A 14,216-nucleotide genomic window follows, 5' to 3' on the forward strand; every position below is an offset into this window, starting at 1 on the left:
TTTCTTCCATTTTTTTCTCTTTGTTTTCTTTTTGTTTTTCTTCTTTTTAATAAAAAATATATATATAAATATATGCTATTTTGAATTTGATTTTATCTCTCTGCTCATATGTATAGTTAATCATCTTTTTTCTTTTCTTTGTTATTATTTTTATGCATTTAAATCTTTTTGCTTGCTCAGTTGGTTGTCCATTAAATACGCTTACAGATTTACATATATATAGAGTGTATATAAAAAGTTCAATGATTATTGGTTGGATTTTGGGAGTAGGTTATACATGGGGCTTATGCCTGGGCTTTAGTGTAGTGTACCCCTGCGATAGGGTACCGCGCACGCAAACGCAAGCAAGCAGAACATATCCAGCGATTAGCAATCGTTTCAAACACAATAAAAATATAATAATAAGAGCAAAAAAAATAAAAATAAAACAAGAATAAATAACAATTGTGTAAGTTGGTGGGGGGGAAGGGAGTTGGTTTTCATACAAATTATAAAATATATATGTAGAATACATACATATGTATATGTTTATAAACTGAAGCCTTAAGCCTACGTTTGTCGAGCGGGATTGGTAGATAAGAGATGAGACTGAAGAAAGGGTCTGAGAAAAAGTGACTTGTGTGTGTGTGGTGCGGTGTGGTGTGGCGGGGGCATGGGCGTGTTTGTTTGCTTGCTTATATGCCGGCTTGGTCTTGTGTTAATATGTATAAACGTTTATCATATATTTATAAACATTAGTTCCCACTGATGTTACGTCTTTTGCAGCAGCTCGCTTTGTGGGCTGGGCGGACTGGGCGACTGTTGTTGCAGCATGGTCGGTGCAGACAGTGTGGTTGCCTGTGTAATAACTGTCGTGGCAGAGATGGTCTGTTGCTGTTGCTGCTGCTGCTGCTGTAGCTGATTGGGCGCCTGCTGCAGCTCCTGTGGATGCTGCTGCAGCTGATTCGTTTGATGATTGTTCAGCGGCTGATTTGAATTGCAGAGCACCGAATAGACGGAATCAACTTTGCTTAGCTTCTCGAAGAGCGGTATCAGTTCACGCAGTTCACAGTCGGTGACATCGTCGAACCAGGATTTTACAGGAACCTTAAACAGAACAGAATTAATAATTAATTAATCTTATGTATTATTTTTACATTTCGATTACTTACTGCATTGTCTGGATGAAATATATAACTGGCCGGTGAGTTGTCAACAATGACAATCTTTTGCAGATCACGACCCAATCGATTCAGATCCTTTATGTAATTACCCCTGTAATAAACGCACGATTCCCTAAACAGTCTTGCACGAAACACATTCCATCTGTAAAGTCAAGTATTATAGAGTTTGCATTAACGATTGTATCCTTGGCATTATCCCTGCCATTTCTACACTCACTTGTCTAACAGATCTGCTACGGGATCTGCATATTTGGCTAGTGATGCTGTAAACAAAACGCACTCGTACAATTCGCCCATCTTCTGCAGAAACTCATCCACATGCGGCCGCTTCAGAACGTACACCTGATGTACGGTTCCATCGATCTCCACGGGTACTATGAAATCTGCATTCGGTATGGGCTACAAAACAAAACACGATTAATCTATCATATGCATCTATGCACTGATATATGTGTGTAGGAAGACTCACCTTAAAACTACTATGCACTAGGGTCTCATCCAAGTCGATAACCATGCACTTTCTGTGCATATCGGTGAGCCTAACCTGAGGTAGTAGGTACCTTTGTTGGTCCTGTAAAGGTGGCGGTGTTGTCGAGCCATCGATTTGTGTGCCATTCTGATTTGTTTTTGTTCGATTTCGTCGCCAGCAGCAGAGCAGAGACTGAATAAATCCACGCTTTTGTGGCTTTAAGCGTTCCACATCGTCTGTGGATTATAGGGAAACAAACAAAGAGGAAATAGATTTATTAGTAATCTAAAATAATCCTTTTTTAAATGAGATGCCAAGAGAACATCTATTAAGAAATTCCTTCACATTTTCAATAGAAAACTTCCTGCCTCAAGTGTTTGCCGATCAAGTTCATATACATATTTATATAGAAATACCTTATTAAACTGTTTCCAATCAAGTTCATATGCATATGTAGGTAAATATAGAAATTCCTTGAGATTTTCTTTATGGCTCCATCAATTTAAATACAAATTCCACGCCGGCGTTCCATAAAAACTTCTCGTCGACTGACTGACTGACTGACTGACTCTATATTTAAGGCCCCGCCGCAGCACACAAAACGCCCACTAATTTTTCACATTTACGCGTACATACACACCCTATACTATAGTGTGTATGTATGTATTTATTTTCATTCCTTTCATTTGTATCTCTTGTTTGTTGCTTTGGCTGGATTACTATTTACGGATTTGCAGTTCATAAAGGCATAAACATTTCGGTGTGTGGCTAAAAATTAGCATAGAACAAATATAGGTCTATTCCGAATTATATTCTATATCTGGTGGTTAATACTTCAGTACTACATGCAATGCAGATAGATAGTTTGCTTTTCGTGTTTATTTGTGCAAAAATGTTTAAAAATAGAAGTCAAAGGCAGAATATTGTACAAGACAGAGCACAAAGCAACAGTGGGTGGGTGGTGGATGGTGGGTGGGGTACGTGGGCGTGTGCCTCGTACAAAATGCGTTTAATCGATGGGAAATTGCTATAATTGCATGCAAAAGCACACACAAGGAGCTAGCCAGAGGGGGAGAGGGAGATAGTTGGTTGCAGATTGAAACGATAGATAGATAGAAGGTCACAGGTTGACCTTTAAGCAGACGCCAACCTTTTGCGAGGGGATGGCAGGTCCGCCATTTGCATTGTGTGCCAACAAAAGGAAACAGCAGTCAAACATCACTTAGCAGAGAAAACAAGCCTCAAGTGTAGCGACATACCGTAAGAGGGACTGGGAGGGGAGAGAGTGTGGAATGGAATAGAGGGTGCTGTGCTGCTCGAGTGGGTGGAATGCAGAAGCGCAAGAGGGATAAGAGATGACTGCCTTACAGCTCTTCTGCAGCTCTAAGCCAAACGTAACGGTTCATTGAACCGTTAGCCAAGTGAAAACTAAGCTTAGGATGTGACGACGAGCTTTTTTTTTTGTGTTCTTGTTTCTCTTTTCTTTTCTTCTTAGTGTTTCTCTATGTTTTTTGTAGCTCTTCCTATTTTTCACCCCATCCTTGCCACCCCAAATGCCACGCCGACTGAAGTGCAGATGCACTTGAATATTTTATGAGCGTGCTGTTGCCGCTGCTTTTGCAGCATAATGAAAGCTTTTTCTTTTCCCAGCGTCTGGCATGCATGTAATTACCCTCTCAACCCTTTGCTTTTACGGGGCGGAGGAAGAAGGAGAATGAACCCTCAACTTGTTGAAACTCTGCTGTAGTACAAGGTACAAGTACGGGTAGCTATATAGGTATAGAGTCCTTGCTAATTTTATTGACAGCCCCCACCATCTATATTTGGGTCGCTCTGATGGATGCGGGCAGGCAACACCTTCGTCAGGCCCACACCACCTTCACCCATCGAAGCCAAGCACCTATCCAATCAACCCGAGAACGGCGAGCGACCAACCCACATCACATCACATCCATTCACATTATACACTCAAATAGGCTTTTGGCCTATTTTTAAGGTGTTTCAAGTAAACTGTGTTGTTGAAAAATGCTTCAGCTGACTGTACGCGGCGTGTGGGCTGTGTGTGTCCCCGTCTCCGTCCCCGCCCCCGCCGTCGCATTCCTTTTGTTCTTTTTCCGCAGACGATATATTTAGATGACCATATTTATAGATCATTATTGGAGCAACAATCTGTCACGTCTCTATGAGATTCTAGTTTAATAGACAGCCAAATATGGGCACAAATATGCGGAACAGGCCAAGTGAATTAATGTGCGAAATAAAGTTTATGAAAATAAAAGGAATTTCATTTGATCGAACAAAATGACAATCGTAATGTTTAGATTTGGAAAGTGGGGAAGATCCAAGCGAATCGAATAATAAACTACATACATATATCGAATAATTCAAGTACTACATATGTAGCTCCATTCTTACCAATAGCAAACCAACAAAATAAAGGAATAAGTTCATTTTTTGGGGGTCACTCCCATAACCAATGCCAATTCAAATACCCTTGAAAGCAACTCACAATTGCTTTAAGGCAATACGAGAGATTAAATCACAGATTTATGTAAAACGAGCAGAGAAAACAACCAAACCAAACCAAACCAAGAATCGCTACATTAATTTATGCAAATTTAAATCCTTATCCGCTAGACTGTTAAACGGCCTTACGCGTCAATTGAATTGTGAGTCCACCAGGACAACAGACAACATAAATATATGTATATCCACTGATGTGGAACGCGGCATTGAGAAATATTCGAAAGATTTTCTTTTGTTATAATTTATATATTTTTCTTTTTGACAAGTTTCTTCTGTTTCTGTTGGCGGGCAAGGTCTTGTCGTGAGATAAGAAGGGGCAGAGTGGGGGCAGCGGCAACATTTGATAATTCATTTAAAGCAAATAAAACAAAAACAAAAAACCTGGAAAAAGAATTCATGTGAAATCAAGAGCAGAGCACATACATCGCTTATCTAATCAAAATGTTTGTTATCTCGAAGAGAGAAGGGGCCAGGCCACATTATGATATCATTCTCGAAGCCAACTCCAACGGCAAACAACAAATTTTCGACCTTCAACATATTTATGAAGCTTTTTTCTTCAAGAAACAGCGACAGCTCGGAATTAAAGCTGAACAAAACTAAAATGGCACGTGATATAATAGGTCTATACTCGTACATATGTATGTATGTGTTTGCGTCTGAATATCTAGAGAAACACCTGCCAGACAAGGGGGAAACTACCTTAGCATTATAGCATCCGAATCGTTGGTCTTTTTTGGGGGTTGGCCCTTTATTTAACCCCCCGAAATGTGGTTCAATGAACCCCCCATCGTATCAGTTATACAGATAAAATCTCCATATACAGAACTCGTGGTTGACCTTTATCGATTTGATGAAAAGTAGAAACGTTTTAGCTTGCATTGTGTGGCTATTTATTTCCTATATATGGGAAATACTTATCCCCTGAGGCAATCGAAAATCATTTTGCACGCAGTCCCCTGCTCATATAAGCCGTATATAATATTATTGTTCAATAATTATGCCGCCTCGCAGTGCTCGGGATGCTGCATCTGTTGTGTGTCTGTTTCGTGAACCTCTCATACCAGTTTTGTAGCAGATCGACATTGGGATACGCTTTTGGGAATACATAAATTACAGAAATATGAACAGTAGCTGATTCTAGCTGATTTCCTTGAAAATAACTAGTAATAACTGGGTAAAACCCACTCTTTCTATACCGAACACCATTCATTCCGTTTCAATTTTATGCCACTGTGCATTATGCTCGAGCACTTTGAACCCGTTTCGCATTCGTTTATTTAACGTTTTGCTGTTATTTATAGATCTGCCAATTAATGAATAAAATGATAAACTTTTCGAGCATGGGCGGATGGGGAATAAAGGGCATTAGAGTGAAAAAAAAATCAAAATTAAAAAGAAACAAAAACGAGGGGGGAAAACGCGCTGTCTGTCTGTGTATGTATGTGTAGGGGGGGAATATGGGTGTCGTTGAGGCTGCTGGCTGTGTGCGTGAGTAATTTGGCTTTAAAGACCTTGAGAAAATTGAAAAATCACAGCAATACAGCTAAAACAGCGAGAAATGAGATACTACGAGAGCGTTGCCCATAAAAACCATATAGATAGGTTTATACATATGTGTGTGGAAAATATATAAATGTACGAGTATATATACATACACATATATATAAATATTTATACACGGTGAGGCAAAAGCACTTAGAGGCGGTGGTGGTGGCACCCACTCTGAAATTTTGTATTAAAAAAAGGAAAAACATATTTCAACTGTTGCTCTCTGCCGGTCTGCTTCTAATGCTGGGCTCTTCACACCCACACCCACACGCACGCACGCCTGGACAGACCAATACAGCTGTGTTGACGTCTGCGTCTCTCTCCACTCTCCCTCTGCGCCTAGCAGTCTGTTGCTTTAAGCTCAACAAGTATGGATGAGAAAAACTGCCCCCAAAGACCCTATTTGGGAGCATCAACTGCAATGGGAACTTGATTTGAACAAGAAATCTGCTTTAAACCAAATTTATGATGTGGAAAAGACATATTGATTGGTTGTACGGGTAAAGTGAAAGAAAATACATTTCATTTGCGCCAAATTGGCAGCCCCGGCCGATCAAAAGTGGGCAAAGCAGCCAGCGAGAGAGACATCAATTAACACCTAACCGCAATTCGTACATATAAATGTATACATCTGTGTGTACATATATTTTGAACTGTACATACTTATGTACATATATGGCTTTGTACATATGAGACCGCAGATTAGATTAAATTTGTTATTACTTTAAGGCGTTCATCGAGGGTTTTTTTGCACTCGGGCCCCACCCCGCGGCCACTGCACTTAGCTGTTGTTCATAGTCGCCTGAAGCTCTCTTCCCTATGTTTACAGCAAGAGTGTGGTTGGAGCCTCTCCCGCTCTCTCTCTCTCTCTCTCTCTTTTTCTCACACCATTCATTCATTCATTCATTCTCGCAACCTTTAAGCTACACTTTTTTTGTTCGTCTCACGCTTTTGTTTGTTTGTTTGTTTGCATCACTAGAAAAATAAGAAATAAAACTAGTTGTGGGACGGGACTCCTCTCCATACCGGTTTTCCTCTTTTGTAAGCATTTCTCAGTGCTTTTCCCGTTTTTTTCTGCTGCTGTGCAATTTAATTGGCAGTTTCTATTGTTGGACTTGGGTCGCGCGCGCCTCTCCGAAAGTAAACATGCAAAGGGGAAAGGAAAATAAAAGGCTTTCGTGCATTCGACAAAGGCCATGACGTCACACGCATGACAAAGACGTCATCAATTGATTACAGGTGGAAGGTGGGGGATTGTGGGTTGTGTTGGGGGTTGTGTGAGGGCCAAGCGAGAGGTAGAGTTGCAACTGCGTCGCAAATAATTCGATAACTACAAACGAATGGAAGCTAGCAAGTGGTTAGATCATTCACAGTAGACAAGAGCGAATGGGAAGAGAGACATAGAGAGAGAAAAAAAAGTGAATACCAAAAAAGGGGGCGACATACATGTGCACATACACATATGTGAAAGGTCACTGCGGTGCGGGGACAAGTGTCCTTTGGGGCCGATTTCGTCGTCTTTGTTGTGACGCCTTTCGATTATTGATGACTCACGGAGACGACGACGACAACTGGCGACTACAATGCGTCGTTCCCATTTATTTTTTGGGGTTTTCGTTTTGCTCACCTTTATCATTCGGGTAGCTGGGATAAACATTCAGTTGCTCATCATCGCGGGACACTTGTGTGATTATTGATGTTGCATCCATTTAAGCACACAATTTTGGATGATGTTGCCTGGCTGGCTGGCAAAAGGTTGCAACTCTCTCTCACTTCGGTCTCCTCCTTGGCAGGTTGAACTGTGGGGAACGCTGCAACGATGTGGGTTGGCAATCATTAAAAAATCACTCGAATATAATTACGTTTTCTCTTTCGCACTCGTTAATTTTCTTGAGAAACTTCCATGTTTTCTTTATATAGAAACACTTGCCCACACACACACAGCCACAACACACACATTAATTTATATACATAGCACACACACTGGCACGCACACAACAGCAGGCTGTGCGGCCCAGACAGTGGAATTTTACAATTACGCTTTGGCAGTCCATTCGCTTTGCGTTTTGCGGCTCAGAATGCAAATGGCTCTGTTGGTTTTTCCCCTTTGATATTCACCTCTCGTTGCGGACAGAATGCACTTTCAAAAATTAATATTCCTTTTCGTAACGTTTGCTAAAAAACACTTTCTTTTCCGTTGCTCATTCTTTTTATTTTTCTTCGCGTCTGCTTTTCGCACGCAGCTTCTCAGCGTTTTATTTATAAACGCATACACGCACACTCACACTGCACTCCACACACAAGCACACGCACGCAGACACAATTCCTCGACTGCACTGCTGTTATTTTGATCTCGTTCTTTAGTTATTCGCCTTCGTATTGCTCGTTTTCATTTTATTTATTCGATCTAATTATTTAATTAATAAAAACAAAACGTGTACGGACGAAAAAAATCAAGATTGAAAGCGACTGGCGACACGGCCGGTGTGACCGCGGATTTATTGATGAAATATACCCTGACCCTCAGAGATAGCCGTTAAATACCGAAAGCGCATATTGTGGTATATTATGCAGGTAGATTCGTTCTGAATTTGGTCACACTTGGCTATATTGTTGTTACGCGAGCGACTTTTTTGCTTTAATTTCTAGCTCAATTTAATCAAAGAAATTGGCTAAAATGTTGTCTCTACGCAGCTCCCAGAGGCTGGGCTTACGGTAAGCTATAATTTGGATCAAATCACCGCCGTAGAATCATGAAATTAGCTGCTTTCACTTCAGTTCTTTGCTGCCGGCTGTTTACAAAAACGTGGGATTGGGCAACAACTATTCGTCCTCCTCGCAGTCCAAAGACGACGACGGCGGCTACTCCTCCTCCGACGATGAAAAGCCCAGGAAAAAAGCACCCAAGAAGCCAGAGGAGACAGCCGCCCAGCGCTTGAATCGCCTGCTTGGCACCATGCAGGCCACAGACCAAATTTCGACCGCCGATTTCCCACGTCCTGGCGATGCCAATCGTCGCCGTAAGGAGGCCTTGAAGCAGGACGCTGCCTCCAAGAATGTCCTTACGGCAGCCAAGAACATTGCCAGCATGCTGGGCACCAGCGAGAGTGACAAAAAGCAGACAGAGTCCGAGCTGCTGGCCAAACTGCTGGGCCATGGCCCAGAAGCTCCACCAGCGGTGAGGGGCGAGGCACAGGCGTCAGACACAGCAGCCAGCGGAGGTGGCGCCCCAGAGAAGGAGCTCAATCTGAGGTGAGTGTGCATCCGCATTGAGATTATCTGATCCCAAGTCCGCTCTCTCTCTTCCAGCGAACTGATTGTTGGCATGAAAATCGATCGTCGCCCGCAGCCGCAGCAGGTGGAGCAGACGCGTGGGGAGTATGTGCGGCGCACCATGGCCTCGCGCTCCAAGCATTCGGATCGATATCAGCAGCGGCCGCAGAGGCAAACAAAACGCGAGGCCGAATCTTTTACCGGCAGCGTCAATCTGTTTGGCGGCGAGCCGCTGGGCATCTTCAAGGAACCTCTCCCGATCTCAGGCGACATTCTCGCCACCTGGTCGCAGCTGAGCGAACGCGAGCTCAGCCTCCATGCTGCCCATCCGCCGGCAAACTACTTCGAGCAGATGGCCCTGTGGACGGAGCAGGGCAAGGTCTGGCGCTTTCCCATTGACAACGAGCAGGATTGGGTGGATGAGGTGAATGTGGACTTCTCGGAGCACATCTTTCTCGACCAGCATCTGGAGGACTGGTGTCCCAGCCGGGGGCCCATTCGCCATTTCATGGAGCTCGTGTGCGTCGGTCTCTCCAAGAATCCCTACGTGACGGCCCAGGAGAAGAAGGATCACATTCTGTGGTTCCGCGACTACTTCGAGGCCAAGAAGGACATCCTCAAGGATCTGATGGACAAGGAGCCCAGCAGCAAGAGCAAGAGTATTTCCGCTTAAACGCCGTCGCATTGTTGGAATATTTGTTAAAAATATATTTTGTTTGCTTTATAAGACGCGATCGAGACATATAGAGAGATATTTGTGTAGATATATATGCATATATATATATTAATTATTGTATATATGTATGTATGTGTGCGTGTGGAGAGTGGACTCTGTGTTATATATCCTGCGGGGTAGGGTATATAATCCTAATACTTCGAGACATTCGAGACGTGTGCTGCTGAGTGTGCGCGGAATGAGTAGCCGGAAAGGGGCTTCGGCTTCAGAAGAGCAGGATACGTTTCTCCACCGTCTTGCGGCAGATGGGGCAGCCCTCGATCTGGTCACCGCACATCTGGCAGGTGCCATGGCCACACAGGAAGACCATATTCTTGATGCGATCAAAGCAAACGGGGCACATGGTCTGCAAAACAACGAAACAAACCAAAATCGGATTAATCTTGCACTCCGTGGGACTCCTCTTTTGGGGGGCACTCACCTGCTCCTTGATGTCCTGCAGCTGCTGCTTGAGCTTCTGCACATCGTCCATTTGGAAGTTGTTGACATTGGATGGGGCCACCATGCCGCTGGCAGAGGCCAGATTCGAGGAAGCAGCTGCCGCCGCAGCGGCCAGCAAATTGTTCTGGCTGTTCAACTGATTGCTACTCCCAGCCACGGGCGTCACCACAGTGTTGTTCATGGCCACGCTGTGGCCGGAGGTGTTCACGCATGGAATGGCCGATGCCTCCATGAACTTCTCAGCCACCTCGGGCAGTGGGCAGATGAGCTGCGAGACGGCGGCGGTGGATGTGACCTTCTCTGGCCGCCCCATGCCGCCACAGCAGAGGTTGAAGGAGAGCATCTCGTCCACTTGGGTGCGACAGAGGACGCACTTCTTCATGAGGACACCGCAGTGCTCGCAGGCCACCATGTGGCCGCAGGGGCGGAAGAAGACGGCCGCCCGACGATCGGAGCAGACCATGCACTCGTCAATCTTCTCGCGGGAGGAGACTGTCTCGCGGCAGATGAGGCACTTCTTCACGCGCGGCGCACACGTGTCGCAGCAGCTGACGTGGCCGCAGGGCTTGAAGACCGTATCCCGCTTGGCATCCGAGCAGACCATGCACTCCTCCAGACTGGCGCCCGTACCCTTCGGGGGCTCCACATGCAGCGATTGGCTCATGTCCGAGTTGAGGCCATTCAGGCCGAACGACGAAGAAGACGCAGAGGCGGATGCCGCGTTGGCCAGCGGCAGACTGGCCGAAGACGATTGATGCATGATAGATCCACCAGGGGCACCTCCACCACCGCCGCTGGCACCACCACCACCACCACCACCAGCTGCTGCCCTGGCTCGGGCATTCAGGCTGGTGCCGGCCACATTTCCCGGCAACTCCGAGTCATCGGTCTTGCGCTCGTTGTAGCACTTGACGAGGGTCTTGCAGAGATTCGGATCTGGGCACAGATCCAATGGCGTTTGCTGCTTGCGATTCTTGAGCGTCAGATCGGCCCCGTTGGCGGCCAGAAAGCAGGCAATCGAGGCGGATGCCTTCTTGTTGTTGGCATTGCGCAGGCCCATCAGCAGCTTGCCGAATCCCTCCACGTCCTGGAGCTGCTTCAGCTGCGACAGTGTGTGATGGCGCAGTGCCTCGTGGAGGGGCGTGTCCCCATCCTTATCGGGTATGTTCAGATCGGCCCCGTCCTGCACGAGCAGCTTGACAATCTGCACATGCTGCCGCTCCACGGCTAGATGGAGGGCCGTCTGCAGGTTAACATTCTGCCTGTCCATGTTGGCCTTGCCCATGTGCACCAGCAGTTCGGCGATCTCCACGTGATTGTTGAGGGCGGCCAGATGCAGGGCCGTGTAGCCATCGTCCTTCTTCTCCTCCACAATCCACGGCCGATTCGTTTTGGTCAGCAGTATCTTCATGGCGCTGGGATTGCCCTTCAGAGCGGCATGGTGGAGGGCATTGAAGCCATTGTTGTTGTTCAGCGTGATGTCCGCCCCAAAGTCCAGCAGCAGCGAGAGCATCTCGTCGTGCTCCTTCGAGATGGCATCATGCAGCGGCGTATCGCCCTCGGAATCCTGCAGACTCGGATGACAGCCCAGAGTGAGGAGCGTCTTCACCACATTCAGATGCCCCTTGTTGACGGCTATGTGGAGGGAGGTCTGCCGCCGCTTGTTGCGCGCATTCAGATCGGCTCCAGACTTCGCGAGAATCTCAATGACTGCCGCCTCATCGCCAAAGGCCGCATGATGGACAGCCCGGTCGCCGTCCTTGTCCTCGATCTCCACATCGACGGCGTGACGCAGAAGCACTTGTATGACCTCGATATGACCATTCTGGCTGGCTGCCTGCAGGGCCGTGTGGCCGGCAAACACACCGTTCACATTCACATCTGGGCCAGCGGCGCTGGGCGAGGCGCTCGATGTGGATGGCTGTTGGCCAGCAGCAGCTCCAGCCAAGTACTCCTCGCAGCGGGCCTGAAATCGGTAGGGAAGGATTAGCTTGCGTATTGCCTGGTGGGGCTGTAGCGCTACTCACTGCAAATCCATTGGCAGCCGCCTTGACAAACTCCTCGGTGGCATCGCCCGAGACATTCGGTTCGAAGAGCTTCTTGAGAATGGCCGAGAGTCGCTCGCCACTGGGCATTACCGGGGCACAGTTGCCGTCGGACGTGGAGGAGGCCACCTTGCAGACGGCCAGGGGATTGTACGTCCAGGATGTGTTGCCCACCTCCACCTTGAGGTCATTGTCGTGGTACACCTGCTGGACGCGCCCGATCTTGCCCAGGGTCAGCTGCATGGCATCGGCCCATTCCCCGTGTCCGCGCTGCAGTATCTTGATGCTCTCCACATCCGAACAGATCTTGACGATGTCGCCCACCTGGAACTCTGGCGGCGCGGTGGTCGGGGAGGAGACCTTGGTGAGGACAGCCGGATTGAAGGTCCAGCGATTGCCCGAATTGTAGGCCACAACAATGTCGTGATCCTCGTCGATGCCCACGACCATGCCGGCATTGCTGAGGCACTCGAACATGCCGTCTGTCCAGCCGCCGTGGCCGTGCTGCAGGGACTGCACAATCTCCAGGTCCAAGTCCACTGTGACTTTGTCTCCAATCCGGAAGCCGTGGGGCCCCTTGCCGGGGCCATTCTCGCCCAGCAGCGGCAGGTGATCCCGATAGACATTGCTGCCCTTGGCATCGTTGACGACCTTCAGGTCGGCCATGCCCTCGAAGCCAACGCGATAGAGATTCTTGGAGCCATTGTCCCAGATCACGTAGGCGGCCGATCGGGGCGAGGCCGAGGACCAATCCTGGATCTCATTCACCTTTCCGCGGCGACCCACGCCACCGTCCTGGTCCTCCCACTGCCAGTCGACGCCACGCACCACACGGGCGCCCGGGAAGATGCCCCTGGCCAGCACCTTCTTCGATTTGCGACGCGGCTCCAGCATTGTGCGCTCCCCGCCCGGTGTCGTAATCCTATAGAAGCGATGCCTCAGATGATGCTTGTCGCCGTGATAACAGATCGAGCACAGGTCGTAGTTGATGCACTCGGCGCACTTCCAGCGAATGCCGAAGATCGGCTGCTGGCGGCAGGTGTCGCACATGGTGCCCTCATGCTTCACGCCGGTCGGAGCACTGTCCAGGATGCGCAGGTCGTAGGCACCCGCGCAGCGATAATTGGCCGCGGTGCCATTGTCCCAGACAACGACCACCTCCTCGGCGGACTCAAAGTTGCGGACAGTGCCAACGTGACCCTCGCCGCCGTCCTACCAGAAAGGGAAAAGAGAGAATTTCTCGATTAGTGAGTGAGTCACCCAATCTTTCGATTTAATTCCAAAATGCGAGCGAAACCCACGGCTACTACGATGCGAAAACTACAGTTGAAGTGCATTATCGCAACTAACAGTTAGGGTAGGCAGTCGCTAGTCGCCCTGCCTCCAGTGGCTATCTCCCGGTGAATCGGTCGAAATCGGCAGGTCGAAAAATATCTCGTCATCGTACAGTGGTTGAGGCTGTGCGAAAAGACGAGCCGAGCATCGATCGGAGCGGAGCTTGCAATTAATTCAATTGAACACAATTGAAAGTGTGTGCTGTGCGGCCGTCTGACAGTGACCCCTCCGCCCTCACCTGTTTGTTCCACTTCCAGTCCGGACCGCGTATGACCCGTGCCCCAACGCCCTCCATGGAGAAGCGTCTGGCGACGGCAGACGCTGAGCCAGCAGCGCCTGCTCCACCGCCAGCTGCCGCAGTCGACGTCGTGCCACCTGCAACCGCTGCAACGTTACCAGCGCTGCTGCTCACTACCACACCCACACCCGCTGCTGTCGATGAGGTGCCCGTCTGTGCTGCTCCGCTGGCATTTGCTGCATTTGTTGTGTCCTTAGCCGCCGACAAAGTTGCGGCGCAAGACATTTTCCAACGTCAATCTGCTGTTTAGAGTCCACTCTTGGTGTTTGCCCACAATTTGTTCACTTTATTGCACAATAATCATGTATTTTTCGCGTCGAAAAGCAGCAGCGACGATATCCGGCCAACAAATAAATACCACTAAATACCATTTCAGTTT

The 14,216-nt window shown here is 47.7% G+C and overlaps 3 protein-coding genes across 5 annotated transcripts; 1 reads left to right on the forward strand and 2 right to left on the reverse strand.

The window, feature by feature from the left end:
- Window positions 1-132: 132 nt before the first annotated feature.
- LOC111067890 (phosphatase Herzog) lies at window positions 133-8,199 on the reverse strand. Of its 2 annotated transcripts, none has more exons than XM_022357228.2 (6): window positions 7,995-8,199; window positions 7,337-7,520; window positions 1,633-1,868; window positions 1,381-1,562; window positions 1,152-1,305; window positions 133-1,086 (listed from the first exon to the last, which is right to left on the reverse strand). In XM_022357228.2, exons 2-6 carry the CDS (start codon window positions 7,416-7,418, stop codon window positions 751-753), a joined length of 990 nt encoding a protein of 329 aa, XP_022212920.1. In that variant the 5' UTR covers window positions 7,419-7,520; window positions 7,995-8,199; the 3' UTR covers window positions 133-750. The 2 variants fall into 2 exon arrangements, with proteins under 2 accessions (XP_022212920.1, XP_022212919.1); XM_022357227.2 differs by having other exon boundaries at window positions 7,828-8,199.
- A 97-nt stretch (window positions 8,200-8,296) lies between these two features.
- Window positions 8,297-9,766, forward strand: LOC111067889 (28S ribosomal protein S31, mitochondrial). The gene is made up of 3 exons (XM_022357226.2): window positions 8,297-8,424; window positions 8,488-8,961; window positions 9,019-9,766. Exons 1-3 carry the CDS (start codon window positions 8,387-8,389, stop codon window positions 9,653-9,655), a joined length of 1,149 nt encoding a protein of 382 aa, XP_022212918.2. The 5' UTR covers window positions 8,297-8,386; the 3' UTR covers window positions 9,656-9,766.
- Window positions 9,667-14,202, reverse strand: LOC111067888 (E3 ubiquitin-protein ligase mind-bomb). Of its 2 annotated transcripts, none has more exons than XM_022357224.2 (4): window positions 13,778-14,202; window positions 12,187-13,416; window positions 10,140-12,125; window positions 9,667-10,064 (listed from the first exon to the last, which is right to left on the reverse strand). In XM_022357224.2, the coding sequence occupies exons 1-4, from the start codon at window positions 14,060-14,062 to the stop codon at window positions 9,924-9,926; spliced, it is 3,642 nt and encodes a 1,213-aa protein (XP_022212916.2). In that variant the 5' UTR covers window positions 14,063-14,202; the 3' UTR covers window positions 9,667-9,923. The 2 variants fall into 2 exon arrangements, with proteins under 2 accessions (XP_022212916.2, XP_022212917.2); XM_022357225.2 differs by lacking the exon at window positions 13,778-14,202 and adding an exon at window positions 13,506-13,556.
- Window positions 14,203-14,216: the final 14 nt, after the last annotated feature.

The sequence above is a fragment of the Drosophila obscura genome, unplaced genomic scaffold, assembly GCF_018151105.1.
Source record: "Drosophila obscura isolate BZ-5 IFL unplaced genomic scaffold, ASM1815110v1 contig_181, whole genome shotgun sequence".
NCBI lineage: Eukaryota > Metazoa > Arthropoda > Insecta > Diptera > Drosophilidae > Drosophila > Drosophila obscura.